General features: G+C 55.3%; 3 protein-coding genes across 12 annotated transcripts in view; 1 reads left to right on the forward strand and 2 right to left on the reverse strand.

Moving 5' to 3' along the window:
- Positions 1 to 650: 650 nt before the first annotated feature.
- Positions 651 to 5,840, reverse strand: FEN1 (flap structure-specific endonuclease 1). 2 transcript variants are annotated; one of them, XM_017878419.1, is made up of 2 exons: positions 4,844 to 5,236; positions 651 to 2,540 (listed from the first exon to the last, which is right to left on the reverse strand). In XM_017878419.1, exon 2 carries the CDS (start codon positions 2,517 to 2,519, stop codon positions 1,377 to 1,379), a length of 1,143 nt encoding a protein of 380 aa, XP_017733908.1. In that variant the 5' UTR covers positions 2,520 to 2,540; positions 4,844 to 5,236; the 3' UTR covers positions 651 to 1,376. The 2 variants fall into 2 exon arrangements, with proteins under 2 accessions (XP_017733908.1, XP_017733909.1); XM_017878420.1 differs by lacking the exon at positions 4,844 to 5,236 and adding an exon at positions 5,544 to 5,840 and having other exon boundaries at positions 659 to 2,540.
- On the forward strand, positions 5,227 to 8,724 carry TMEM258 (transmembrane protein 258). Its single transcript, XM_017878421.1, has 4 exons — positions 5,227 to 5,317; positions 7,260 to 7,369; positions 7,946 to 8,082; positions 8,618 to 8,724. Exons 1-3 carry the CDS (start codon positions 5,315 to 5,317, stop codon positions 8,070 to 8,072), a joined length of 240 nt encoding a protein of 79 aa, XP_017733910.1. The 5' UTR covers positions 5,227 to 5,314; the 3' UTR covers positions 8,073 to 8,082; positions 8,618 to 8,724.
- A 616-nt stretch (positions 8,725 to 9,340) lies between these two features.
- Positions 9,341 to 24,763, reverse strand: part of MYRF (myelin regulatory factor) — a 36,599-nt gene continuing 21,176 nt past the window's right edge. For 3 of the 9 annotated variants that reach the window (XM_017878430.1, XM_017878422.1, XM_017878431.1), the window contains 20 exons: positions 23,693 to 23,888; positions 21,680 to 21,756; positions 21,341 to 21,451; positions 20,898 to 20,988; positions 20,311 to 20,511; positions 19,927 to 20,038; positions 19,306 to 19,415; positions 18,395 to 18,555; positions 18,248 to 18,320; positions 17,873 to 17,961; positions 17,514 to 17,582; positions 17,010 to 17,090; positions 16,757 to 16,845; positions 16,472 to 16,663; positions 15,977 to 16,228; positions 14,227 to 14,329; positions 13,925 to 13,999; positions 13,472 to 13,577; positions 11,988 to 12,062; positions 9,341 to 11,799 (listed from right to left, as the gene is read on the reverse strand). In XM_017878430.1, the coding sequence (XP_017733919.1) occupies positions 11,719 to 11,799; positions 11,988 to 12,062; positions 13,472 to 13,577; positions 13,925 to 13,999; positions 14,227 to 14,329; positions 15,977 to 16,228; positions 16,472 to 16,663; positions 16,757 to 16,845; positions 17,010 to 17,090; positions 17,514 to 17,582; positions 17,873 to 17,961; positions 18,248 to 18,320; positions 18,395 to 18,555; positions 19,306 to 19,415; positions 19,927 to 20,038; positions 20,311 to 20,511; positions 20,898 to 20,988; positions 21,341 to 21,451; positions 21,680 to 21,756; positions 23,693 to 23,888 (2,344 nt within the window). In that variant the 3' untranslated portion in view covers positions 9,341 to 11,718. The remainder of the gene's footprint in view (positions 11,800 to 11,987; positions 12,063 to 13,471; positions 13,578 to 13,924; positions 14,000 to 14,226; positions 14,330 to 15,976; positions 16,229 to 16,471; positions 16,664 to 16,756; positions 16,846 to 17,009; positions 17,091 to 17,513; positions 17,583 to 17,872; positions 17,962 to 18,247; positions 18,321 to 18,394; positions 18,556 to 19,305; positions 19,416 to 19,926; positions 20,039 to 20,310; positions 20,512 to 20,897; positions 20,989 to 21,340; positions 21,452 to 21,679; positions 21,757 to 23,692; positions 23,889 to 24,763) is intronic. The other 6 variants (XM_017878426.1, XM_017878424.1, XM_017878425.1 and 3 more) reach the window with 6 other exon arrangements.

The following is a 24,763-nucleotide window of genomic DNA, read 5'->3' on the forward strand; positions in this document are numbered from 1 at the left end:
CTTGAAGAATAGGTTTCTCCATTAAAAAACTTGAAAACTACTGGTCTTCAGGCTCCCTACCTGTTTAATCTGTCAAGACATTGCCAGCTTAAATTTCGGACAGTTACATAAGTGTCCATGTTAACTTCAAATGGCCCTGACAGGAATGCTAAAACATCGGACATTCAAATGGGCCAGTTCCCCACCAAGCTTTCTCAGGATTATAAAACTTTCAAAGTTCAAAAACATGCGATCTCTATGGGAAATAATACCTTGGATTTCAGTTTACAAAAGGAACAAGAAAATGGTTTCTGAATGGCAGTTTTCAGTTTACAAGTAGTGGCAAAGTAAATGCTTGGATGTTATGAGGTAGATGATCTAACTTGTGAGACTTTCTTAAAGGCACTCCTTTGATCTCACATAAGAGATCTAGAAATCTATTCAAGGTATTAAAACTCCTCTCCCAGCAAGATAAAATAAAGCATCCTCCTCCTAATGGCTGAAGTTCCATCTGCTATGACCATTTTATGGAGCATGGTGCCATCTTGTGGACACTCTCAAACCACCCATTGTTAATCGGGTGCAATTACACAGCATGTTGAGTGAAAAGGAAAACTATTTGGAGTCATGGTCACTTAGGACATTTTCAAATGTTCTCAAAGAACATGACATTTTGGTCACTTTTATAATTTTATTGATCTTTTTTCTTCATAACTTTAAAACAAAAACAGCGCATGAAAACCAGTGTCTTATCCCAGTCTCAACTCAGCTGATTGCCAGATGAACATCACTATCTTACTCCTCTGAATAACCAGACACAAATTACATAGCAAGTTCGAGTTTCTGCCCACCCAAGACATAGCCAATAATCAGTCATAAACACAGAGACAGTCAACTCCAGGGGCTCCAGCTCTCTGCCTATCTTCTCTCAGCAGTTCCTCCCATCTGCTAAGAAGCACCTTCCTGATGGCTCTCTCTCAAGGTGAGTCAAGGCTGAACAAGACAGAAAAGCACAGTCTAGGTCCACCATCACCTCCCACTGGCCACCAGTTGGCCAGCCAGGAAATCATTTCTGTACATCTTTTGTCTCCCCCTTTTATCTCCTTCTCTCTTCTCCAAAACTTGTTGCTAACTATCACTTTCATGTAACAATGGACTTAGTGTCCATTAAACTGCCTGAGAAGTGGTTTGAGCCTGATACATTTTCCTGAGCTAAAAAAGGAAAAGTACCTCTGTGGCCTTCTTGCCATTAAGATCAAGTAAAAAAGGGACTAGCACTACTGAAAAGGGTCACACTAGAAAAGCCTTAGAATCCTCTCTCCACCCCTGTGAAGGTTTCTCTAGTTGTAGCTCTTAAGGGTATTCTGGGGTCAAGGAGGTATAATGGGGAAACACATTTATTTTCCCCTTTTAAACTTCCCTGCTGCCCCAGTCTTTGCCTTCTTCTTAGTGGATCCCTTGGGTTCTGGCTCCTTGCGCTTAGCTGAAGAGAGTGAGCCGGTCACCTTGAAGAAATCATCCAGGCGGCCCTGGGTGCTGCCTTGGCGGCTCTTACTCAGCCTCTTGACCCCACTGCGGATTCGCTCCTCAGAGAACTGCTTTTCACCACACATGAACTTGACCAGCTCTTCTTCATTTGGCTCGCTCCACTTCAGCTCCACAGACTCTGGGTCCAGCACCTCAGGTTTCAAGAAGAGCTGGTGAGCCTCCTTGTGGAGCCAATTTTCTGGCACAGGGTACTTGTTGGGGTCAAGTCGCCGCACAATCTCCTCGATGCTCTTGTGCTTCTGGATGAGGTCCACAGCCCGCTTGGGCCCAATACCCCGGATACTCTCACAGTAGTCACTGCCTAGCAGAATGCAGAGATCCACAAACTGTTCCTGGTTCAGGCCCAGCTCCTGAAGAATCCGGCTCAGGTGGAATTCCTGGATTGGCAGCTTTTTGGCTTCACTGGCAGTCAGGTGTCGCATTAGCACAGGGCTGCCAAAGGTGAGGCAGTCCATGTCCTCGGTAGCCGCAGCATAGACTTTGCCAGCCTTCACCAGGGCAGCACAGCTGGCCTCTGCCTCGCTGGGTGCATCAAGATAAGGGATGCCCATGAGGCTCAGCAGATGTTTGCACTCATCGTTGTGCTGCTTAGTGACCTTCACCAGTCGCTTAGTGAATTTTTCCACCTCCTGCTCGGCCCCAGCAGCCTGAGCCTGCTGCAGCTGCTTCTCTGCCTCAGCCCGCCGCTCACTGCGTTTGGCCAGCTCGCCTGACTTGAGCTGTGGTGGCTTGCCATCAAAGACATACACAGGCTTGATGCCATTCTCCATCATGCGAATGGTGCGGTAGAACATGCCCATCAGGTGGCTGGTGGTCTCACCCTCCTCGTTCTGCAGCACATCCCCACCCTGGCGAACAGCAATCAGGAACTGATAAATGCTCATAGAGGCATCAATGGCCACCTTACGGCCAAAGTAGCTCTTGATGTCATTCTCCCGGATGGCACTGGGGGCCACATCAGCAATTAGTTTGGCCAGGCCTTGAATTCCCATGGCAACACAGAAGAGGAATGACTAAAAAAGAAAGGCAAGTCAGAGACGGAGGAAAGAAGAAGGGTTATAATTGGTGTTATCTCACCAACTTCATGCCTTCAACTAAATTCCACACAACAAAACGGACACCAAGTCAGCACTGCTAAAGACGAACAAGACAAAGTCCCCATTCTCAAAAAACTCAGTCTAGCAGGATAATTTACTCAATAGTAAGGCTTAATGAGTACCAGAAATAGAACCAGGTGCTTAGAGAAATAAGATATTGTTGATATTCTAAGGTAGCAGCATTATTTATTATACAAAAAAACCCTACAACATGGGTCTCTATCAATGACCACAGAAGGCCGGGGTGCCCGGCCCAGCTTGAGGAGTCCAGGGACCATAATGGCAGACCTGAAAGACAGGCAAATACCAGCTAAACAAATAGATCTGACTTGTTTTGAGTCTCTGCAGAACCCTGACCGATAAGGCAGTCTTGAAAAAGGACTGCAAACATATCTGAATGGAGGTGATGTGGCTTTCTCACAAGCTTCTCTAAACTCTCTTCATCATCGCCTCAGCACATAAGAGTTTCTACTTTTATTATGATGTTGCTAGAGTTTCAAGTCTTTCCCTTTGCGTTTTCTCTCCACCACTCAGTCTGAAATGTTAACTCCATGGCTCCTCCCCAGATCCTGATTTAGGGGTCTGGCATGCTGTAGTCACTGGGCTCAAAAGAGTATTGCACTTCAGAGTTCAGTGTTTCCCAGATAGCAGTGTTTCCCAAATCACCCTCATGATTTTTGCCACTTCCAGCTAAAACCTGTACTTTCATTCACTTAGTATTTTTTTTAAAAACTAAACTGGAAAACTCATAAGCAATAATATTTGGGTTCTATTAGTTATATTTTAATATGTGTTAAATGTATAGCTATTAAAAAGGATTTTTAGGAGGTGCAATTTAAAATCATCTTGCCATCCTGGCCAACACGGTGAAACCCCATCTCTACTAAAAATACACATACACACACACACACACACACACAAAATTAGCTGGGTGTTGTGGTGCACACCTGTAATCCCAGCTACTCGGGAGGCGGAGGCAGGAGAATCGCTTGAACCCAGGAGGCAGAGACTGCAGTGAACCGAGATCATGCCACTGCACTCCAGCCTAGCGACATAGTGAGACTCCGTCTCAAAAAATAAAAACTCATCCTGTACCCACTGGCGGTATGTGTCCAATACTCCAAGAAATATTCTACCAGGGCCAGGCACAGAGGCACTGGCCAGTAATCCCAGCACTTCGGGAGGCCGTGGTGGGAGAATCACATAAGCCCAGGAGTTCCAAGCTGCAGTGAGCTATGATTGTGCCACCACACTCCACCCTGGGGAACAGAGCAAGACCCTGTCAAGAAAAGAAGAAAAGACAAAACAAAAGAGAAAGAAGAAACGGAAGACTCCACCAGGACTTTTCATTGTTCCCATTCTTCCTTCACAGGGTTCTTTCTAGAGCATCAATGACTGTTCAATTCTTCCTTCTAATTCAGTCCAAACACTTCAGCATGGCATCACGATCTTTCATGTTCTGGTTCCCAACCTAACCTTACATTCTGGGATCTCAACAGAAAGCTGGAATAAGGCCCGCCTTTTCCCACTTTTCCTTAGCTATGCCCTCCTCTCGCCATCCTTTCACGCGTCCTTCCAGGTCCATCCCTGGATTAATCAATTAATAATTAATTGATAATGAATTATTCATTTGATTAATATGAATAATTCCCCTGTGAATTGCAACGGCGAAGGCTCTGGCCTTGAATCCAGGCGCGGCATTTCCCATCCGTGTGACATTACCAAACCACTGGGGTTTATGAAGAACGATTACCATGATTGTCTCTCAGGGTTGCTACCAGGGTTAACTGAGACAACAGACGGAAACCCCTAACGTCCCCTCTCCAGGCCTGTTCAACCCGTCGGCTCTTGCCTCAAGCCGGCGGCGCTGCTGGAGTGTGGACTGAGGACCAGGCCGTGTAGCCCTTGATCCCCTCGCGGCGTCCCACAGACAGGCAGGCAGGCAGGAAAGCGGCTAAACAACTCAAGTGTCAGAACTCTTTCTCGTCCAAGGTCTTAGGAAAAATACAACACGACCCCATAAGGTAGAACTTATTACCGCCTTTCTACAACGGAGGAAAGAGAGGCTCGGAGCTTACGCGACTGGCCCACGGCTCACAGGGGGAAAAGTGGCGGGACCTCTTGACTGCATATCACGCGCACTCCAGACCCCGGCTCCCCACGGCCCCAGCACCAAGCGGACCCCGTCGCTCCCGGAGGCGCTTCCCATAGGGTCTCACCTGGCCTTTGAGACACGAGGCCTCAGCGGCTAAAGCTTGGTTCGGGGTTGCCCCGGGCAGGCGGTTCCTAAGCCCGCTCTCCCTCCTCAGCTTAGCGGCGGGTCGCCTTACGCTCAGCCGCCTTCCAAAGCCCGCGCTCCCGTCACGTGACCTGCCCGCCACGCACAGCCTCTTGGGGAGTGTAGTGCAGGCTGCGTCCCCTCAGACGGCTGCTCTCATGGCAACCAGTCCCTCCAGGGAGAACAGAGTCTCTCAGCGACCGTGGCGTACCCTTCTCCACCGCTTGTCCCTACTCCACCCACACCAGGTCCCCGCAGGCCCCTGCTCCCGCTACACCCGAAATCGCAGAACTACAAGTCCCCCAATGCCACTTGCGCCGGAGGCACTTCCTTTTCTGGTTGTGCTAGGCGCCTGCTCCTGCCGACGTGTGCTTCCGGTGGCGGAGCGGCGGATTAGCCTGCGCGGGGCGAAATGGTGAGAGGGTTAAGGGGAGCTCCCGACGGAGAAGCGAGGACCCCTCGGGGTCTGATACACACCGCGCTTCTCTCCTCAGACGCCAGAGATCCAGAGGGCTAGACGCTCCTGGAAACTCTGGCTTGGGCTGAAGGGTGGGAAAGGGGGAAGCCCCTTGCCATGAACTCCTTAGGTTTCCGAGCTCGCGATTTCTAAGGATGAGAGGCGTGGGGCGTATTTTGAATACCTTCCAGTTTGTATATCTGTTATCTGTGGTGTGTTATCTTTATCTGGAAAGTTCTTCTGCCGAACTCGTGCCTATCCTACAATGCCCTGGGCAAATGTTGTTTCTTGGTGAGGCACTTCCAACTCTGAGGCACTTGGCCAGACTCTCCTAGGAGCGCCCACAGCCTCTGTACACGTTCCATGGACTCCTTTGTTTGCGGCCGCGCCTCCTAGTGACCACCGTCTGACGCGCATCTAGCTCTGGGATGATGTCTATTCATCTTTGTGTTCCCAGTGCCAAACAGAGGGGCTGCAATTGGAAGCTCAATAAATGGCAGTGATTGTCTTTATCATTTTGGGGGAAGGGAGCCGTGATTGTTTACTGAATTGAATTCCAGTGCCTCAGAACAATGGGGGCAGTTTACTTCTCTAGAGTTGTTATGTTCTGGATTTTAGAAGCGTTGGCTGACGGGTGACAATGAAGTTAACATTTGTACAGATCTTTACGTTTACAGCCCTCTTTCATAGGCATTATGTCATCATGTTCCCTACAACCTTAGGAAGGAAGCAAATACCTGTTGAGCAGAATACTCCCTGCCAGGCACTAGAGTTTTGATTCATCATCTTTCTTATACATCAGTCCTGTGAAATAGATAATACAGTCACTTTACTCAGACTCAGATTACTCAGTAGAACCAGAACTTGAATGCCTTCCCTGTAGCTCACAAGATTCCATAATAGTATATGTAGTGAGGAAAATACTGAATTAGAGATTGAGGGCCAAGCTCGGTGGCTCACGCCTGTAATGCCAGCACTTTGGGAACCTGAGGTGGGCGGATCATGAGGTCAGAAGTTCGAGACCAGCCTGGCCAGCATGGTGGCACCTCGTGTCTACCAAAAATACAAAAAATTAGCTGGGCATGGTGGTTCACGCCTGTAATCCCAGCTGCTCCGGAGGCTAAGGCAGGAGAATCACTTGAACCCAGAAGGCGGAGCTTGCAGTGAGCCGAGTTCGCACCACGGCACTCCAGGCACTTCAGCCACTTCAGCCTGGGCGATAGAGCAAGACTCTGTCTCAAAAAAAAAGAAAGAAAGAAAGAAATTGAGGCTGTGCGTGGCAACTCACACCTGTAATCTCACTACTTTAGGAGGCTGAGGCAGGCAGATCACCTGAGGTCAGGAGTTCAAGACCATCCTGGCCAGCATAGCAAAACGCATCTCTACTAAAAATACAAAAATTAGCCAGGTGTGATGGCGCGCACCTGTAATCCTGTAGTCCCAGCTACTCAAGAGGCTGAGGTATGAGAATCTCTAGAACCCAGGAGGCAGAGGTTACAGTAAGCCGAGATCATGCCCCTGCCCTCCAGCCTGGGTGACAGTGAGACTCCGTCAAAAAAATAAAAAATTGAGATCTGGGTACCACCAGTCAGTGACTTACAGCAGGCGTTCTCAGCTTGGTGTCTATAGACACTGGTCCGCAAAGCTCCGGAAATTGTAGGCAAACTTTTTCTTGTATGTGGTTTTTCTCAGGCAGAGAGTTCGTACCTTTAGTCACATTTTCATAGTGGTCAGATCATTGGCCTCAGAAAATGATAAGGACCATTGATCTGCAGCTACATTTCCAGGCCAAAATCAGCCTCTGTTTCACAGCAGTACCAGGCTCCTTGATAACCCCATGTTCTCTCCAGGCTGAAATCATGGAATTCTTTGATAGCTCTGATCTCTTGCCCTCCCCTAGGAGCTCGAGGCCATGAGCAGATACACCAGCCCAGTGAACCCGGCTGTCTTCCCCCATCTGACCGTGGTGCTTTTGGCCATCGGCATGTTCTTCACCGCCTGGTTCTTCGTGTATCCTTTCATTGAGCAGCCAGAGGACCAGTGATTAGTGGTTTGGGAGGCTGAGGGAGAAACCATGCCAAGTACATGGACCCCGCCAGTTTTGTACATTGGATTGGGGCTGGGAGAAGGTAAGGAGGGGAGGAGGGCTGGTTATGCCCAGGAGCAGGTTATGGCCTTATTTCCCAAGTTCAGGTGAGCTCAGTTTGTCCTTTGGATTTTCAGGACAGTGAGCAGGGAGGTGGTCTGGCTGGAGTGGAGGTGGGGAATAGGGGTGCTACAGTTGGAAAGGTGGTATAAGGAAGGGTGCACTCAGGTGTCAGGAGGTCTGAGGGATAGTCCCAGCTCCGACCCTCATGAACTATGTGACCTGGGGCAAGTGACCTAACTCCTCTGGGTCTTATTTTCTTCATGGCAGTGGAGCACCAGAGTCCAAGGCATCTCTTAGGCCCCTCTGCCTGGCTGCTCTGGGCTGGATAGGCCTCTCAGGAGGCATTGAGCCAATACCTTTCTCCTCAGAGTGCCACTGGCTGAGCTCTCTGCACTCCACAGTCCATCCCTTCACTTTGCCTTAACTGCTGTGCCCAGTTACGAGGTCACCTCTACCAAGTACACTCGTGATATCTATAAAGAGCTCCTCATCTCTTTGGTGGCCTCACTCTTCATGGGCTTTGGAGTCCTTTTCCTGCTGCTCTGGGTTGGCATCTACGTGTGAGCGCCCAAGGGTAAGAGCTGCAATGGGATGAATGATGAGCCAGGGAAGCCTCCCCATACTCAGGTCAGCAGGGTCCTTAAAGCTCTTACCAGCATGACCCCTTGGTTGACGGAGACAGACTCAGTTGAATGGGTAGGGACACTAGACATTTGTGCCTCTTTCCCTGCCCCTCATACAGACTTGAGCCAAATGTGACTTTGTCAATTCTGAGCTCACATAGCCCAAGGCCTCAATCTGCCTTTGGGATATACCACGTAGGAGTGTGAACGCAGGCTTCCCATGGTTGTACATTTATGCTCTTAGAAGTCAGACCCCAGTGACTTGGAGAGGCTGCTGGGAAGTTGGCTGGCTGAAAGGGGGTCAAGATCCAGGGCTTAAAACTTGCTGCAGACAATCCATCAAACAGGCCACTGGGAATCAGCTCTGGTGGCTCATCCTCAAAGACGTGTGCTCGACAGCCTTTGCCCCAGGAGCACGGGGATGCAGGGAGAGAAGGTAGAAAGAAGGGCCATTGGTCTCATTTTGATACCCCTCTCCTCTTTTAGGTAACAACCAGATGGCTTCACTGAACCCCTGCTTTTGTAAATTACTTTTTTTTACTGTTGCTGGAAGTGTCCCGCCTGCTGCTTATAATAAAGGCAGATGTACGGCAGTCCTGTCTGGGGTCCATTCTGCGGGGGTGGCAGGGTGCTGGGACCTACATTCCTTCCCCAATCTCTTCCCTTTCCCGTTTTTCATCTGCCTTTCGCAGTTCCTGCTGCTGATCTACTTCAGGGGGATGAGATTTGTGTGGCACAGGTGTTTTGTCATTGGAATTTAAGGCTCACCTGAGGATAGGAAGGGTCTGGGCCTACCCTTTTCTATTGTTTCTAGGACAAACTTCTCTAGGAACCCACATCAGTCCTTTCTGCCCTAGGCCAGTCCCTCCCATAAACATAGCCACCCTTCTCTGTGCTGGGGCATCCTCACCAGGCTCGGCTTGTCCCCCTAAGAAGGCTTTTCCCCTCGGTGGCTACTTTTAACGCAGGTGGGCAGCAGCGGGTGCATGGGGGGGAAAGGTGTGGCCACGGGAGGGGCTGCTGAATCTACTCCTAACTCCAGTATGAAGCTAAGAGGATAAGGGGTATGAAGCATCCATTTGGCCCTCTGGCTCAGGAGCTCAGAGATTCCAGGCTTCTCAGGAAGAACTTTGAATTCCAATTGGCCCTAGCCTCATAGGTGACTCCTCTCCCAGCAGACCAATCCCAAGAAGAGACAAGGAGGCAAGCTCAGATACAAAGCAGTATTTATACATTTATTTATATATGTATATTTACTTCAGGAGAAAAGAACATTTCGGGGACAGGAAGCAAGCAGGCCCGGGGCTGCTTCCCTCACTGCCCACCTCAGAGTCAGAGTTGGCACACGATAAATACCAAGCTCAGGGAGAAGAACTGGGAGTTAACTGGGAGGTAGGGGGCGCTCTATGCACACGCAGGCTTCTAAGGGGGCACAGAATGGGCAGGAGGATTTGCACTGGGAGGCCCTATGTACAGCTTGAAGCTAGGGGGAGATTAGCCCAGTGGCTACAGGAACAAACGCCAAAGGAGAGAGAAGGGAGGGATGACCTGCTGGACCCCAGGGCAGGGATGGGGCCAAGACACACCATTGCTAGCCAGGCAGCTGGCAGCTTCTAGCAGGTGGCCCACTGACCTTCCCTGAAGCCCTTTTACCACAGGCTTAAGGCAACTTTGGTCCAAGGTTGACCCCCTCAAGCAGCTCGGAGCCCCAGCCTGGCCCCAACTCCTGCACTGAGGAACCCCTCCCCAGGCATGGAAACAGAGCCAGCTGCTAATGGGTTTGGGACTGTGCTGTGTCCAGATGGGCTCCAGGGGGCAGTGGACGGTCACTTTCCAGTTAAGGACTGAGGGGCCGCAGTCCCATTGAGGAAGCCCAGGAATCCTATTACATGGAGTAGGGCTCGGCAGTTTTAAGGCATAGGGAGGATTCCCCCAGTGGGAAGGAGAACAAAGTCATCCTAAGGAAGGCTCGGCCCCTGCATGGTATGGGAATCATAAAATTCCTATGTCAGCGGAACCAAATTGGGGAGGGGGCTGGAAGGAAGCTATCCCTGCTATTCCTGCATCCCCCTGCTGTTCCTGCATCCCCCTGCTGTTCCCTATCCTGAGGACAAGTGCTTTGAGATCAGTGGCAAAAGGGGGCCTGCAGTTCATAGGCTTCAAGGACTCAGCTCCACTATAGAAAGGCCTCCCATTCAAAGCTGAGAATGAGTGGTGGGACAGGGGCAAGGCCTGCTTCCCAAAGAGGTGGCAGCATACCACAGGGCAAGGACGGCAATTCCCTTTCCCATTTCTGGACCCATGGCAGACATGACTAAATGAATACCACACTCCTTCCATGAGCCTGGATGTAGCCTCAGAATGTACCAGGCACCACTAAGAAACTTGAAGTTGGCACTTAAGATACAACTTCTTCCCTAACCCAGGGTCTTGGTGGTCGAGAGTAGGATGGGTGTCTGAGGCTCCCTGGGAGGGATCAGAGTCAGAGCCCTGTCTTTGCAAGTGTCACACCCCTGCTCTGGCCCACTTGGAGCTTTCTAGCTGCATCCTTCCACTCCTTCCTGCCCTGGTTTAAGTGCATTTAGTAATTACTTCATTAATAACAGCAAAAGCTATTTGCATCTGCCCACCAGCCAAGACCAGGCTGCTGCTTGAGGGATTCCTGCTCCTCTGCTGAGAGAGAATGATGTGGTCACTGATCACTGTGAGCTCTGGACGCTCCCAGGAACGCAGGCAATGAAGCTGCAACACCATCTGGGCGCTCAAAAGGGAATTTCCTCTTCCCGGATATTCCTGGTTCAAGGCTCTAGGGCTTACCTGGCCCACTGGCCCCTACTGGTTCAGGCCTGTGAAGGGCTGAGGGTGGCTTCACCAGGCACTGAGTAGACTTAAGGCACAAAGTCATTTTCATTTTCTCCAACCCATCCAGGGCTGGCCTCGGCTGCCCTGGGACTTCTTGGGAGCCAAGCTCTCCCAGGGAGAAGAAACCTCCTGGGCCACACTTAAAGCTTAGAAATCCGAGTCTGGCGTAACAGGCAAACCCCAGAAAGTCCACTACCAAGCCATCCCCCAGGGAACAGCTTTAAGCGGGAGAGCCGTCTGCCCTCCATTGACTCACGAGAGTCCACCCAAGTCTCTTAGGGCTGGATCCAAGTCCCCTGCTGATCTCAAAGATGGGCAGGTCCTCTCTCCAAGGGGGTTGGCTCCAGTCTCAAAAGGGGAGGCAGGGGAGAGTGGGCTCTGAACTAATCAGGGCCGCAGGCTTCCCGTTCCCTCCAGGGTCCCTGAACCAGCCCTCCAACCACCATATCTGGAAAGAGGTAAACTGGTCCTGTCCTGGCCCCTAGGGGGTGGCAGGCAGGAAGGCCCAGGAAGTCTCTGGCTCTCAGGTTCCCTCTGTGCTGTGAGAGGCGACCAGCTGGAACAGTAACTCCAGTGTGAAGACTTCCAGTTTCACCAGTCTTGGGTAGGGCCAGTGAACAGCAGAGCTGGCCTGCAGCAGGCTCCAGTGTAACACCATTGCATCCAGTATTGGGGGGTGCCTGGGCACCCCGGTCCCTGGTGCAGTGCTGCCTCAGGAGGGCAGCTCAGTTACACAGGCGGTAGAAGTGGAAGTAGTAGTCTGTGGCTGGCTGGACGAGAGCCTCCGAACTGCAGTTGGCCTGACCCTGGGTGGAAGGGCAGTGGGAAGGTGAGGCAGCTCTGGGGGTACAAGGCAGACGGCACTCCCTGCTGACGTTGCTTAACACTGTACCCCCAGTGCTACCACATACTGTGCAAACCCCCCATTCCTCAAGCCCCACGTCGCAGACAGGGGTACCCAGACCTCCGGGGTAGGTGGGATGCCCCTGCTCACCAGCAGTGCCACCCGGAAGTGGTAGGTGAATTCGCGGAAGGACAGGATGGTTATTGGCCACTGGTGAGAGGTGCCCTGGAGAGAAGAGAGAGAGGGGTCAGGACAAACTGCTGCCCTTATCCCAACCAGCATCTCACCACAGCTGTTGCAGTTCTGGGGTCTGTGGGGAGTTTTATGAAGGAAAAAAGCAGAGAACTTTGAAGAAATGGGAAGGAGCATGTTCTGCTTTGGCAGAAGGAGCAATGGCAGCTACTCCATGCAGACTGTGCCCGGGACTGGCAGGTCCACAGCCACCTCCGCCTGGCCCCTGCCTCCTTCCCAGTCCTGTTGTGCTGGGTTCCCTCACCCGCTATGCTCTGGGCACATGAAAGTATTTCATTAGCCCCATCCTCAGGACAATCCAATGACACAGTGCTGCTACTAGCCCCATCTTCTGGATGAGGAAACTGAGCCACTTGCCTAAAAATCACAGTGTGGCAAAATCACACAGCTGGGATTCAAACCCAGGTCTGTCTGGCTGTCTCCCTCAGGGTGGCATGCAGCCTGGCCGCAGGCAGCTTGCCCATCTACCTGAGGCTTTGGCTCCGCGTCTGTGATGTGGTTTCAGGCCCAAGCACCATGTCTGCTGCATGTCTAGCTGGGTTCTCCGTTTCTCTCAGACACTGTCTCTTCTGCAGGGCCACAGGGCTCGGGCCTCCCTCAGAAGCACCCCCTCCTTTGTTGCAGGTGCTTCCTGCACGTCTTTTCTCCCTCACTATAGAGTATGTTCTTAGAAATCAAAACCTGTGTCTATTCCACCTCTCTCCCCTGCAGCTGGGCCCACCCAGCACAGGGCCTGGGACAGATGGGGCCCCAATCAATATTTTCTGAGTAAACACATGAATGGGCGAGAAAAAATAATCACTACTTCCCTTAATTTGGCCTGAGAGTCTTCTCCCATGGCCTCTCAGGCCCAAGGAGAAACTGGGGGTCCATCGGCCACAGGGACAGCTATAACTTCCGGTTAGTTGGCCAGGGAGGAGCTGGCCATCCAGTTCTCCCAGAAGAGGTGGCCAAACATGGAGCCTGAGGGGTCCTGTAATGCTGCACATCTAGCTGTGCCACTTCCCCAACCTGAGCATGAGGTCAGCTCCTTCCTGCTTCTGCAGACACCTCCAGTGAGCCACAGCCCTCCCCGCCATGGGCTCCCAGACACCCGCCTGTTTCCATCATTGCACTCATCCACATTAACCCCTGTGATCTGCTTTCTTCCCCAGCTCTCCAGCACGGCAGGGCCAGGAGATGCTCAGCAGAGTGGAAGGAACAAACACGGGCATGCATGCCCCTCCCCAGGACACAGAGGCCCAGGCCCCAGAGTGTCCCTTGTGGAGATGGCTTCACTCTATAACTCCCAGCTCCTGCTCCTTGCCCATTTGGGGGCCCAGTTGTGCCAAGAGAAAAGCAGCTCGGGCCTGGCCAGCCCACAGCTTCCTAGTCCCACCTACCTGGGTGTCCTGGTGGGTGTGGAGACTCTGTGGAAGGCTCCCTTCCTCACATGGCTCCTCCTTTGACCTCAGGCTGCACAGCATCACAGACACGGGGGAGGAGGAACTGGAGACAGGCCCAGATAGCAGAGAAATGAGGTTTTGGAGTCCCTCAACCTCAGCCCCCTTCCAGCCAGCCTGCCTCTGAATCTCCACCCAGCCTGAAACACTGCATAATAACCAGGGCCCTCGAACAAAACCTTTCCCATCGACCATCCCACGTGGTCCTCAGGCCAGGCGATCAGGTCATTTAGCCAATTAACCACAAAGCAGGCAATGAAGTCAGCACTCATCCCACCATGTAGGAAATACCAGAAACTCTCCAGCTATCCTCAGACTTGGCTGTTCTGAGGCTCTGCGGGAGATTCTCCCTGGCTCCCCTCCTGCCTCCCGCTTCCCCATGTTGGCACTCACTTCATCTGCAGAGTCAGGCTGAGGTGCAGTGGGGTGCCGCTGCTGACAGGGATGTGGTAGGTGAAGTTCCCAGGCCTGCAGGGGCAAAACTGGCACCTTAGCCTGAGGGCACCCTGCCACCACCCCCCGTGGACTCCTCAGCCCCCAATCTGTACTGGAGCCCTGCAGAGGCCTAGAAAGGGGCTGCCCTGCCTTATGGGACAGGCTTCTCACTGAGGGGGCAAGTTCTGGGCAATGTGTACCACCTGGGCTCATGTCACCTGAAGGGCCCTCCCTGGGTGAAGGGAGGGAGCCCAGCCCACCTGCAGGCATCCCCTGGAGCACAGTACTGGGAGGTGATGGGCATTGAATTCTCCAGCACCTGGATGGAGGTCAGGGAGGGCACTGGCTCTGCAAGGAGAGAGGCTGTTGGGGCAGGAGTAAGGTGACAAGGCAGGACACAAGTGAGAAGCAGGTAAGTCTTTCCTTGCCAGACTTGGATCAGTCACTCACACCTTAGTATGAATAAGTTCCAAGTTATTTTTTCCCAGACCTCCACAATGGCCAGAATCACACTACACCATTCCCTCAGCAGCCCTAGGACTACCCAGTTCTCATGAGCCTGACATCTGCCGCCTCAAAAGAACTGGAACACCCAGAAGGAGGGATGGGTCTTCACATCCCTTGCCAGGTGTACAGGAGCCCGCTCAAGGCCTCCATTCCTGACTGCGGGCATCTCTCCCAGTTCTGGATTCAGAAACATCAGTTACACTGGTAGCTTGAAATCAGCGGTGGTGACAGCATCACACAAATCAGGCTCCCCCCGCCCCGAGGCCGATGATTACACTGCTACCAGCACGCTGCTCCTCGCAGCCTCCCTGAACAGACCCACTGCAGGCTGGCTGGCTGGGTAGAGGTGGGACTGAAGTGTGACAAGCCAGATGGGGGAGACAGGCCTTCTTGCTCATCTCGTTTACGTACAGTCTTGCTGCTGCCTGACTATCCACCCAGGAACGGGGAAGCTGGGGCCACTCAACATTTGCTGGACCTGGTATGTTTTCAGCTCTGAGGCATGACCCAGGGACCCAAGGACCCCAACAGGATCCAGGACACCCTGTGTGGGGTGTATCAGATACAGACGAGATGGAAGGTGCCCTTCCCACATCCCTTCTGGGCAAATTCCAAAGATCCTTTAAAGAGTCAGCTCAAATGTCACCAACTCCAGAGAAGTTTTCCCTGATCATCCCCACCTGTGTCCAGATTAAGTGTCCTCCCCAGTCCCAAAGCTACCGGCATGTCCCCTCAGAGCCTCATCACACTGCTGTGTTTTCATCTCTGTGAGGTCTTTGGGGACAGGAGCGTATCCGTCTTCATCACCCCCAGTCCCCTGTACAGAGCCGGCCACAGAGTGGCAGGCAGCTCAGTAAATGGGTGTTGTAAACATCTCCCCCATGGGGTTCCCCATCACTTTGAATTTCCATCTCTGTAAGCCACATTTTCCAGGGTTTCTTTTTCTTGAAGCCACAAAGCCCATCAAATGAAAGTTAGTGAGAGCAGAGCTGCCTGGTTGAAGCCAGGAAGCCTCCCACCCTCCCCTTCAACCCCCAGGGCAGCCCTCAGGGTGCCTCAGAGGAACCCAGTTTGAAAACTGAATAAAAGGTTCTGTAGCTTTGTTAAAACCAAAGATACGAGGTTTGGGAAATAATAGGCAAGACCCGGTATAGCACCCTCCTGGTGCTGGCATGGTGAAGGAGGCATCAGACTCGGGATCAAATATAAGCCCTGCCTCAGTGGGGCTGTATAACCCTGGGCAGGTCACTTCACCTTAGTCTCCATCCCATTTCTTCAGCTCAACAATAGGAACAATTCCTTTCTTGCAGCAGTGCTGTGAGGACTAAATGAGATGAGCTATGTAAGGCTGCGGGCCTGATCCCTGACCCTTACTCTATGCTCAGCAAACGTCTATTGACTGACAAGTCTGAACCCAGACAGTCACATGACTGGGCTGAGGTGGGCCCTGGCCAGTGAGCCTTGCCAGGCTGGGCTGGGTATTATCAGGGGTGCAGCAAGTACCTGACTGGCCCTGGGCCCAGGTGGGCTGAGCAGGGCCCACGCTGGACTGGGGGGCCCCTCGGCGGGCCCGGCCATGGAAACCAAGGCTGGGACTGTTCTTGGCTTTGCCCTGCCCCCCAGGGAAGGGGACTGCAGGGCTGGCCAGAGGCTCCAGGCTCTTGTGATGCTTGGAGTGGCCAATGCCATTGGCTGAAAGACCCCAGGACTTGGCTCTGATGTTGGTGACTGGCAGAAGGGCCATCTGGCTGGGGCCTGTGGATAGAACCAGGGACAGGCTGAGAAGCAGGGAGCTGGCTGCTTCCTGTCCAGCTGTCTCTAGGGCTCCATAAGACTGAGTGAACCCCATGTGTCTCTTGGTCCTCTCAGGGGAACTTCCCAGTCATTGTCCAGAGCCTCTTTCTGGGCTCCAGGAGACCCTCCCACCAATGAATATTTGGGCCTTTCTCTCTACTCAGGTAGCCCTCGCCCCAAGCCCCAGCCCAGAGAAAGCCTTACCTGAACGGTTGGTGCTGGGGCTGGGATTTGGGCTGAGAACATGGCCAGGGTTAAAGCTGGGTCCAAGACTAGGACCAGTGGTAGGGTTGGTGGTGGGTGAGGAACAGCAGACGACAGGGCAGGGGTGGCTGGAACACAGGTCCAGGGTGCGGATGGCAGAACCTGGGGCCGAGCTGGTGAGGCTGGTGGTCACTGAGGAGGCCAGAGGCTGTGTGAGCCGGAGGAGCCCCCAAGAGAGAACATAGCAACCTCCCCGTCCCACCCCAGACCTGCCCAGACACGCACCCAGCAGCAAAGTGGGCTGTATGCCTGGTAGCCCAGTGGTTATGGGGGACTGTCGGAGCTGTGTGGTCCCAAAGCTCTGGCTGGACCTGCTGGGGAAGGATGGGCTGAGCTCAGAGGGGCTGGGAGAGCCTGAGGGGAGAGGGCCTGGCAGTCCTGGAGAGGCAGGAGGGCAGGAGAAGGCAGAGAGGGAGGGGAGGGAGGCAGGAAGAGGGGCAGCAGGAGCCAGAGGAGAGGGGTGCCGGTCAGCACGTACCATGGGCACAAGGCCTCACTCCCCCCAGGGGGCTGGGGCCGGAGCAGGGCCAGGAGACAGGAAGTGGACACGGCAAAAGAGCTAAGGGGCAGCAAAGAGGCAAAGGGTGAGACAGGCAAAGGGGAAGAGAGAAGAGAAGACACAGTCAGAGGTGGCCCCAGGAGCTGGGGGTGACAGTGGGCTCACAGAGCCCAAGGCCCTGCCCTGGCCCTCCTTCCGCCTACCCCATGTTCCAACCCCAGCCCCTCAGACAGCCCTGACTGGCAGGCCCGGCTACCTGGAGGGGCACTAAACAGGCCAGACACAAACATCGGTGTCAGCAGGGACTGGCAAAGGCTGCCCACCCTCCAAGGAGGCTCTCCCTGAACCCCCACAGCACCCCAGCAGGCTGAGAGGCTAAGGATGAACTCCTTTAGAGAAGACAGTCTCATGGCTCTCTGACCTGGGCCTGCCCACCAAAGCCCCACCTGGCCTGGAGGCTTGACGTGGCATCCAGGAACCTACCCGTCAGTGTCTACCAGGTCCTCCTCTGTGCGCAGGCTCAGCACGTACAGTGTGGACATGGACACCACGCTGGAGCCACAGAAAAGGGTGACCGTTAGAGCTGGAGCCACCAGCCAGTGCCCTCTCTCTAGGACAAGGCTGTGGTCCTTGCTCCTGAAGCTGGGCTCCCAGGTGATGCCTGCAAAATGGGTCACCCCAGAGGGAGGAGGCAGAAAGGCCCACCTCACTGAGACCTCAGCTGCCTGATCTCCCGAGCTACATCCTCCTCTTCCCCTAGGCCTGAGCCCATGGGCAGGTGACTCCACTGGGCAGCTCCACTCCCCTAGTCAGCCACCCTGAGAGCCCAAGGGACAAGTCACCTGAAGGCCATGACCACCACCAGGGCAATGATGGTTCCCTGCAGGAAGCGCTGGCTGATGCAGGCCTGGTCTGGAACCACGGACGATGACTGAGGACCAAGAGGAAAAGTGCAAATGCAAAGAGGGCCAGGTTGAGGCTGCCTGCAGTGGGCTCTGCTGGAGGTCGGGCGGGGGAGTGGGTGGTTAAGTGGGTGCCCCATTCCCCCAGGGGGCAAAGGGAGAAGAAAGAGAAACTGGGGGCTGGCAGGGCTACAGAGTCACAAGGAGAGGGAAGCGCCAGAGGCAGTGAGGCTGGAGAACTGCAACCCGGAAAGGGAGGCCACAGGGATGGGGAACTGCCCATCCAACCCACCTGCCATCCCTGCTCACCCTTACCTTGCTAGCCACCTTAGGGGGCCTCTTCTTGTGGGGGACACTGCCTGCCCGGCTGAACTGGCTCCCTGCATGGCTGCAGCAAGAGGGCCAGGATCAGGGGTGTCCCTGGGAAGAAGGGTCTCACCTTCCCTCACCCCGCACCCCTACCTGAAGGCGCCTGAGCTGCCGGTGGATTTGAGGCTGTCGAGCCGCCGCAGCTTGGCCAGCTTGTGGCTCCAGCGCTCCAGCTCATCAATGCGTGTCTCCAGGTTGTCCGTCAGCTTGCACAACTCCTTCACAGCCCCCACGTTCTCCATGAAGATGCGCTCCTGCCATGGGCCATAGGCCAACACAGAGGGCCCAGTCAGGCCCGGGAGCCCCAGACTGCCAGACCTCAGGGGGCAGGAGGGGCGGCCACTGTCCCTGGCCACCGGGAGGCCCTCAAAGCCTCCCTACCTGGGCGGGCCCCTCCAGTCCAGCCTCGGCTCCCACAGCTCCTGTGCCTGTCTCCAAGCAACACGCTCACCTCTGCACCTTCACCTGGGCTGTCCCACCTGCCTGAATGGCCCTCCCCACTCCCTGCCAGAGCTCTCCTCCCCTAAGCCTGAAGTCTGCAGCCCCGAGATCTGCCCTCTCTGATGACTGCTGTCTCACATGTCAGCATTTCACTATTCACCTTGGGTGGAGACCCATTACATGCCACCTTGGTGCCCAGACTCAGGACAGGTGACAAAAGTCATCCTCACAATAAATCACGTATTTCAGCGTGCAGGTAACCATATGAGGATGTCTTTGCAGTTCTATTACTGCCCTCATTTTACTGGGGGTGGAAGGCGATGGCCCTCCACAGGGTTTCTCTTGCCCTTGATCACACAGGCTCCAGGGGCCAAATCCCTACCCAGTCATCTCCTTGAACACTCACCCCTTCCCTGTGGGGTGCAGAGGGCACTCTGGAAGCAGCATGAGAGCTGAGGTTGCTCCTGCAGTGCCCCCTCCCCAGTATCTATGGAGGTGATAAGTGTCCCCCAGCTGGCTCCCCCCTTGCCTCTGGGCTCCTTCCCATTGCCCCACCCACAGACCTTGTTCACCACCAGGAAGTTCTCTATGGTTTTCCCATTGGCAAAGACCACGTCTCCGGTGTCTTTCACAGCCTCAGGCAAGATCTCCTTCACCTCCTGAGCGATGACACCTGGAGGTGGGGGACAAGCCAAAGATGGGTGGGGGGTGGGAAAGGGCAGGATTGGAGAGGGTAACATTCTGGAACCCAGAGATTTGGATTCCAAGGAGCCCTGGAGCAGGGGGATCCCGGAACAAGTGTTCACAGGATTGCAATTCCAGGGCTCAGATGTAAGGTTCCCGGGCTGGGGTGGGGCAGATTCCTGGGGATAAGGATCCCAAGGGGAGTGGGTAGTATTCCGGCAGGTTAAAGGCAGGATTCATCTAGGGAAGGGCGAGGGTCCCTAGGCCGGGATTCTCAGATTTCCACTGACAATGGGGGGAGGTTCCGGGGACCTGGAGAAGTGCGATTTTCCAAGGTCTGAGGGGAGGGACTTCTAGAAGGCATGATTCCCAGGGGCGCAGTTCCAGGAGTCAAGAGGAGGGGTTTCTGGGAGTAGGATTTCCAGGTGACAGGGGGCGAGGTCACTGAGACCGAGGTTTCTGGGTTCCCGGACCCCAGTCCGCGCCAGCCCGGTCCCTACCTGTCTCTGGCACAGTGGCCTCGATGCCCGCGCTGACGGCGAACTCGGGCTTGTATCTGTAGTGCACCAGCCGCATGCGCGAGATCCTCTTCAATTGCTCGGTGGTGTCCACCTGCGGGGAGCCAGGCCCGGGAATGAACCCCTCCCCTCCTGCGGCGGTCCTGGAGCAGACCCCGGAGCCCAGGAGGGCGGCAACCTGGAGGCTGCAGTGTGGAGAGGAGATCCCACTACTGGAGTCGTTAGATCGGGATTCGAGGCCAGCCTCCCTCCCTTCCTTCCCCGGCAGCCCCGCCTTTCCGCGCGGTCACGCCCCTCCCCAGGAGCCCCGCCCCGCGACCCACCGCAGCCTCTAGCCCCGCCCGGCCCCCACAGCCCCGTCCCCACCTCCTGCACGTGTTCTTTGGCTCGCAGGTCGGAGGGGTGCATAAGCGAGCCCATGACCTTGACATTCCCGTGCACAACCAGCGCCTCGTCCGGCCGGTCTGTGTTGATGCCCACGCGGCCGTGGTGGAAGACGGTGTCGGGCACCTGTGCCCGCTGCCACAACACATCGCTGTCGCTCTCGAACTGGCCTGGGTTGGAGGCCTACCGCGAGTTAGGGCTGGATCAGTCCTGGGGGATAGGGAGGGGACCTGCAGGGCCCTGGGAGCAGGGGAAACTCCACAGCAGCCCCTCCCCTTCCAGCCAGGGCTTCTCACTGCACCAAGCCCAACTTGAACTGTCCCTCCCATTGTGACAACTTTTTGTCACTTGTGGGATCCCAGAAGCTACCAGGTCTTTGTCCACCTCCCTGCTTTACTGTGAAGACCCTGCAGCCCAGAGAGGGTGGGAGCCTTGCCCAAGGGCACACAGCCAGTGCCTAGCAGGATGAGCATGCCCACTCTTGACTCTCAGGACCCGGGTACTTCTGCTTGCTGTTTCTCCCAGCCCTAGAGAGGGCTGTCTATGCCCTGGGAGGAGGTGGCCCTCACCCGCACAATGATGCGCTCTGAGATCTGGGCAGCCAGCGTGTAGTTCTGGTTCTGTGCGTGGGCCTGGAGGGCCACCACCAGCATGAAGTACCTGGGACACACAGGGGTCTCAGAAGTACTCAGGGCCTGCCCCCTCCCCAGAGCCACCCTTTCCCTGGCCAGATGCATGTTCATCTCTCCGCATCCTACAGAGGAGGAACCTGAGCCTCCGCCAGGGGGCAGAAATTCCCCAGGGCCCACAGCACGAAGCCAGGGCTGTTTCTCAACACAGAAGCCAGGCTTCTGCTCTTCCCACCCTTAAGTCAATGAAGGGCTCTAAATCTCAGGTCTCTCATCTGTGCAATGGCTCAGCCTGTAGGACTGTGTGACTGGCGTGCCACACAGGGCGGTGTCTTCCTGCCTCAGAAATGGAGGGGCTCAGGGGCAGGCTCCCACCTGCTCACCTCTGGTCAGGGTTGGGCTTGCCCTTCTTACGCATGTTGTTAGCGGTGGTCTCGCTGAAGTGCAGCCGCCCCACAGTCACCTTCGTGACCTGCTCAGGGGGCAGATTGACCCTGCAGAGGAGAGGCAGGGTGCTCAGGGGGCAGATTGACCCTGCAGAGGAGAGGCAGGGTGCTCAGGGGGCAGGGAGGGAGGCTGCAAGAGCCACGCCGCTCAGGGGCACCCAGGCTAGCAATGTAGGCAAGGCGGACACCCTGGGTGCCTCCCTGGCTCCTCCATTCCCAAGCCAGCTTTAGTGTGGGTCCTTCTAGGTACCACCCCCAACAGGGTCAAACACTCACGTGACCGGGTTGAAGGGCCGCTTGCTCCGGTCTGACTGGGACTGCTCGATGTTAATGGACTGGTTCAGGGCCTCCAGCTGTGGGGAGTGAAGCCAGTGGCATCTCAGGATGGGGTTACCCAGGTGGTCCTGCCCTGCTGCCCCCTCTCAGCCAGGCCTGGCCCAGCTAGAGCTCACCAGGAAACAGGGCAGCACCCAGCCCTCAGCCGTGTTTCCCACAAGCTCAGATGCCTTCTGCATGGTCACATCCCCTCACACCCTACTTCACACCCACACCCTCCTCACCCCCTCACAGCATAGCACTCCCCCAACTTCTGCACAGCTGCGCATGCACAGTCACTCCCCAAACACCCACACCCCCATTCCACACCCACACACTCCCCCCACCTCTGCATGTGTGCGCGCACACACACACACACACTCACAGCCCCACCCTCCCTCACGTCCATACCCACACACCTCACAGCAGCCTCCAAGCCCATCCACTTGCACCCAGGCCCACTCACTCCCCAGATCCTCTCCATACCCACGTCTCCTCTACTCCTCCATGTGCACTGGCAGAGCCATGCCAAGGTGCCATGCCTGGCTCACTTATGACACCGAAATCGACAGACCCAGCCATGTCCCCAGGGAGCTCATAGACTCAAAATCAGCCACTACTGGGGTTGTGCTGTGGTGCCTCCCAATAGGCCTCAGAGGAGGGGCCCTGGGGAGAGGACCAGCATGGAGTCTGCCCGGAGAGGAAGGATGCGTGTTGGGAAGGACATCCAAGGCAAAGGGAGCTGCAGGTTGGAGGGCAGGGGCTGTGATGGGCACGAGAGGTTTGGGGTACCACACATGGCAGAGCTGGATTGGAGGGCAGGGCCCCCAAGGCCCCCGTGGTGCAGCTTGGAAGCCGGGGCTTTGATAGGAAGACAGTGGGGGCCTTGGAAGGATAGGGAGTGCTGTGGCCGCCTGAGTCTCAAGTGGGCCAGGAGTTGGGGGTCCCAACTGTCATGGACATTCTGACAAGGAAGGGAGGTAACCCAGACCAGGGGATGGACAGGAAAGAGGCAAGGACCGGACCAGGTACAGGGATCTTCCAGGGCAATAGCAGGGCCAGATGCATGATGAGAGGGGAAAGAGGGCCCTGACCCAGATTTGTGGCTCGGGTAACCAAGGCCCTGCGCCCCATTCCCTGAGAGGGGAGCCCAGGGTGGGAGGCAAGTGTGCAGGGAGTTTAGTTTGGGACCTGGAGCTGAGGCACCTGGTAGAGGGCTCAGGAGATGGGTCTTGACTAGGGTTGCAGACTTGGGAATCACAGGCTGGAGCAGGAAACGGGGCGAGAGGGAGGCAGAGAGGCAGGGAGGCAGGGAGGCAGGCTAAGGAGCCCAGTGAGAGGGAAGCAGGCTGAGAAGCCTAACGTTTAAGGGGCAGGCACAGGGCGAAAGGGAGGCAGGGAGGCAGGAAGGCAGGTTGAGGAGCCCAACGAGAGGGAGGCAGGCTCAGGAACCCAGTGTTTAAGAGGCAGGCGCAGGGCGAGAGGGAGGCAGGCTGAGGGGCAGGCACAGGGAGAAAAGGTGGGAGGGTGGGGCAGCGGTGGCAGGGCAGGATCTAGTTTACACACACATACACACACACACATTCGCACACATGCTTGCTTTTTTTCTTTTTTTGAGATGAAGTCTCACTCTGTTGCCAGGCTGGAGTGCAGTGGCACGATCTCAGCACCCTACAACCTCCGCCTCCTGGGTTCAAACGATTTTCCTGCCTGCCTCAGCCTCCCGAGTAGCTGAGATTACAGGCCCGCACCACCACGCCCGGCTAATTTTTGTATTTTTAACAGAGATAGGGTTTCACCATGTTGGCCAGGCTGGTCTTGAACTCCTGACCTCAAGTGATCTGCCCGCCTCCCAAAGTGCTGGGATTACAGGCGCGAGCCATAGCACCCAGCCAACCCTTGCTTTTTCTGGGGTCTTTCAGTGCCCCCCAAAGGGCCCTCCTGCCCTCCCTTCCTTGCCGAGCCCCAACTTGCCTTCACTCCATGCAGCTTCAGATAGAAGCAGTCGAGGGGCTTGAGGCCCTCAGGCGTCTTGACGTACTTGGGCTCGCCCAGCATGCCGATGTACACCGTCACCTGGAAGTGGTTCTTCTTCTGGCACACAAAGGCATCATCGCCCACCGAAAAGTTGAAGCCCTTGTCCGCGTCCACACGGTAGGTGAGCATGGGTCTGGGAACAGGTAAGGGCACTCCCCTGAGGCCCCAGAGCCGGGCCTGGAACATCGGTTCCTCCCACCTGCTAGGTTGCAAAACCACTTCCCACCTCACACCCCTGCATCCTCAAACCACCATTGCAGCTGCCCCCACTCCTGAGAAATGGAAACTGAGTCCCGGAAAGGATTCTGGTACAGGGTTGCAAACTCCTTAGACAACATTCTCTCCTCTACCCCATGCCTCAGGCCACTGCCCTGTCCTGGTGATGGGGGAAGCAGGGCCAGACCCTGAGGCCCACCAGATGGGAGGGAACTCCTGAGCCAGGGAGGGCTTAACTGCCCTCTCCACACTTGGCTCCTTCCCAGAAGGCTGCCTGAAGCCCCCTCACTCACCCGAGAGGGACTGTGTCTGCAGAGCCTCACGGAGCCTGACAGCTAGTTGCCCTGGAAACGGTGGAACCAGGCGCCTGCTCTGCTGCAGACCCAGCCCCTGCCCACCGGCTTGCTCAAGTCCCCAGACACCCTCATTCCCACTCCCTCCTCATTCCTACTCCCTCCATCTGCCCGGGGAGGGAAGGGGCACTCCTGGACTCTCCCTCAGACTCAGCCTCAGTTTGCCCATCTGTTGTTGGGTTTAGTGTCCCACGTTTGGCCCCTTTGGGACGCCTCTAGTTGACAGTAAAAAGAGCAACTGGGCCAGGCTCGGTGGCTCACACCTATAATCCCAGCACTTTGGGAGGCCGAAGCAGGCAGATCACTAGGTCAGGAGTTCGAGACCAGCCTGGCCAACATGGTGAAACCCCGCCTCTACTAAAAATACAAAAATTAGCCGCCTGTAATCCCAGCTACTCGGGAGGCTGAGGCAGGAAAATCTCTTGAGCCCAGGAGGCGG

Source organism: Rhinopithecus bieti, unplaced genomic scaffold (assembly GCF_001698545.2).
Source record: "Rhinopithecus bieti isolate Rb0 unplaced genomic scaffold, ASM169854v2 scaffold_11488, whole genome shotgun sequence".
NCBI classification, from domain to species: Eukaryota; Metazoa; Chordata; class Mammalia; order Primates; family Cercopithecidae; genus Rhinopithecus; species Rhinopithecus bieti.

Excerpts from the sequence above, each read along its gene's own strand:
- FEN1 (XM_017878419.1), bottom strand. The coding sequence starts at position 2,519 with ATGGGAATTCAAGGCCTGGCCAAACTAATTGCTGATGTGGCCCCCAGT.
- TMEM258 (XM_017878421.1), top strand. Across the intron at positions 7,370-7,945 it reads TTCACCGCCTGGTTCTTCGT|TTACGAGGTCACCTCTACCA; the intron begins GTATCCTTTCAT and ends TGCTGTGCCCAG.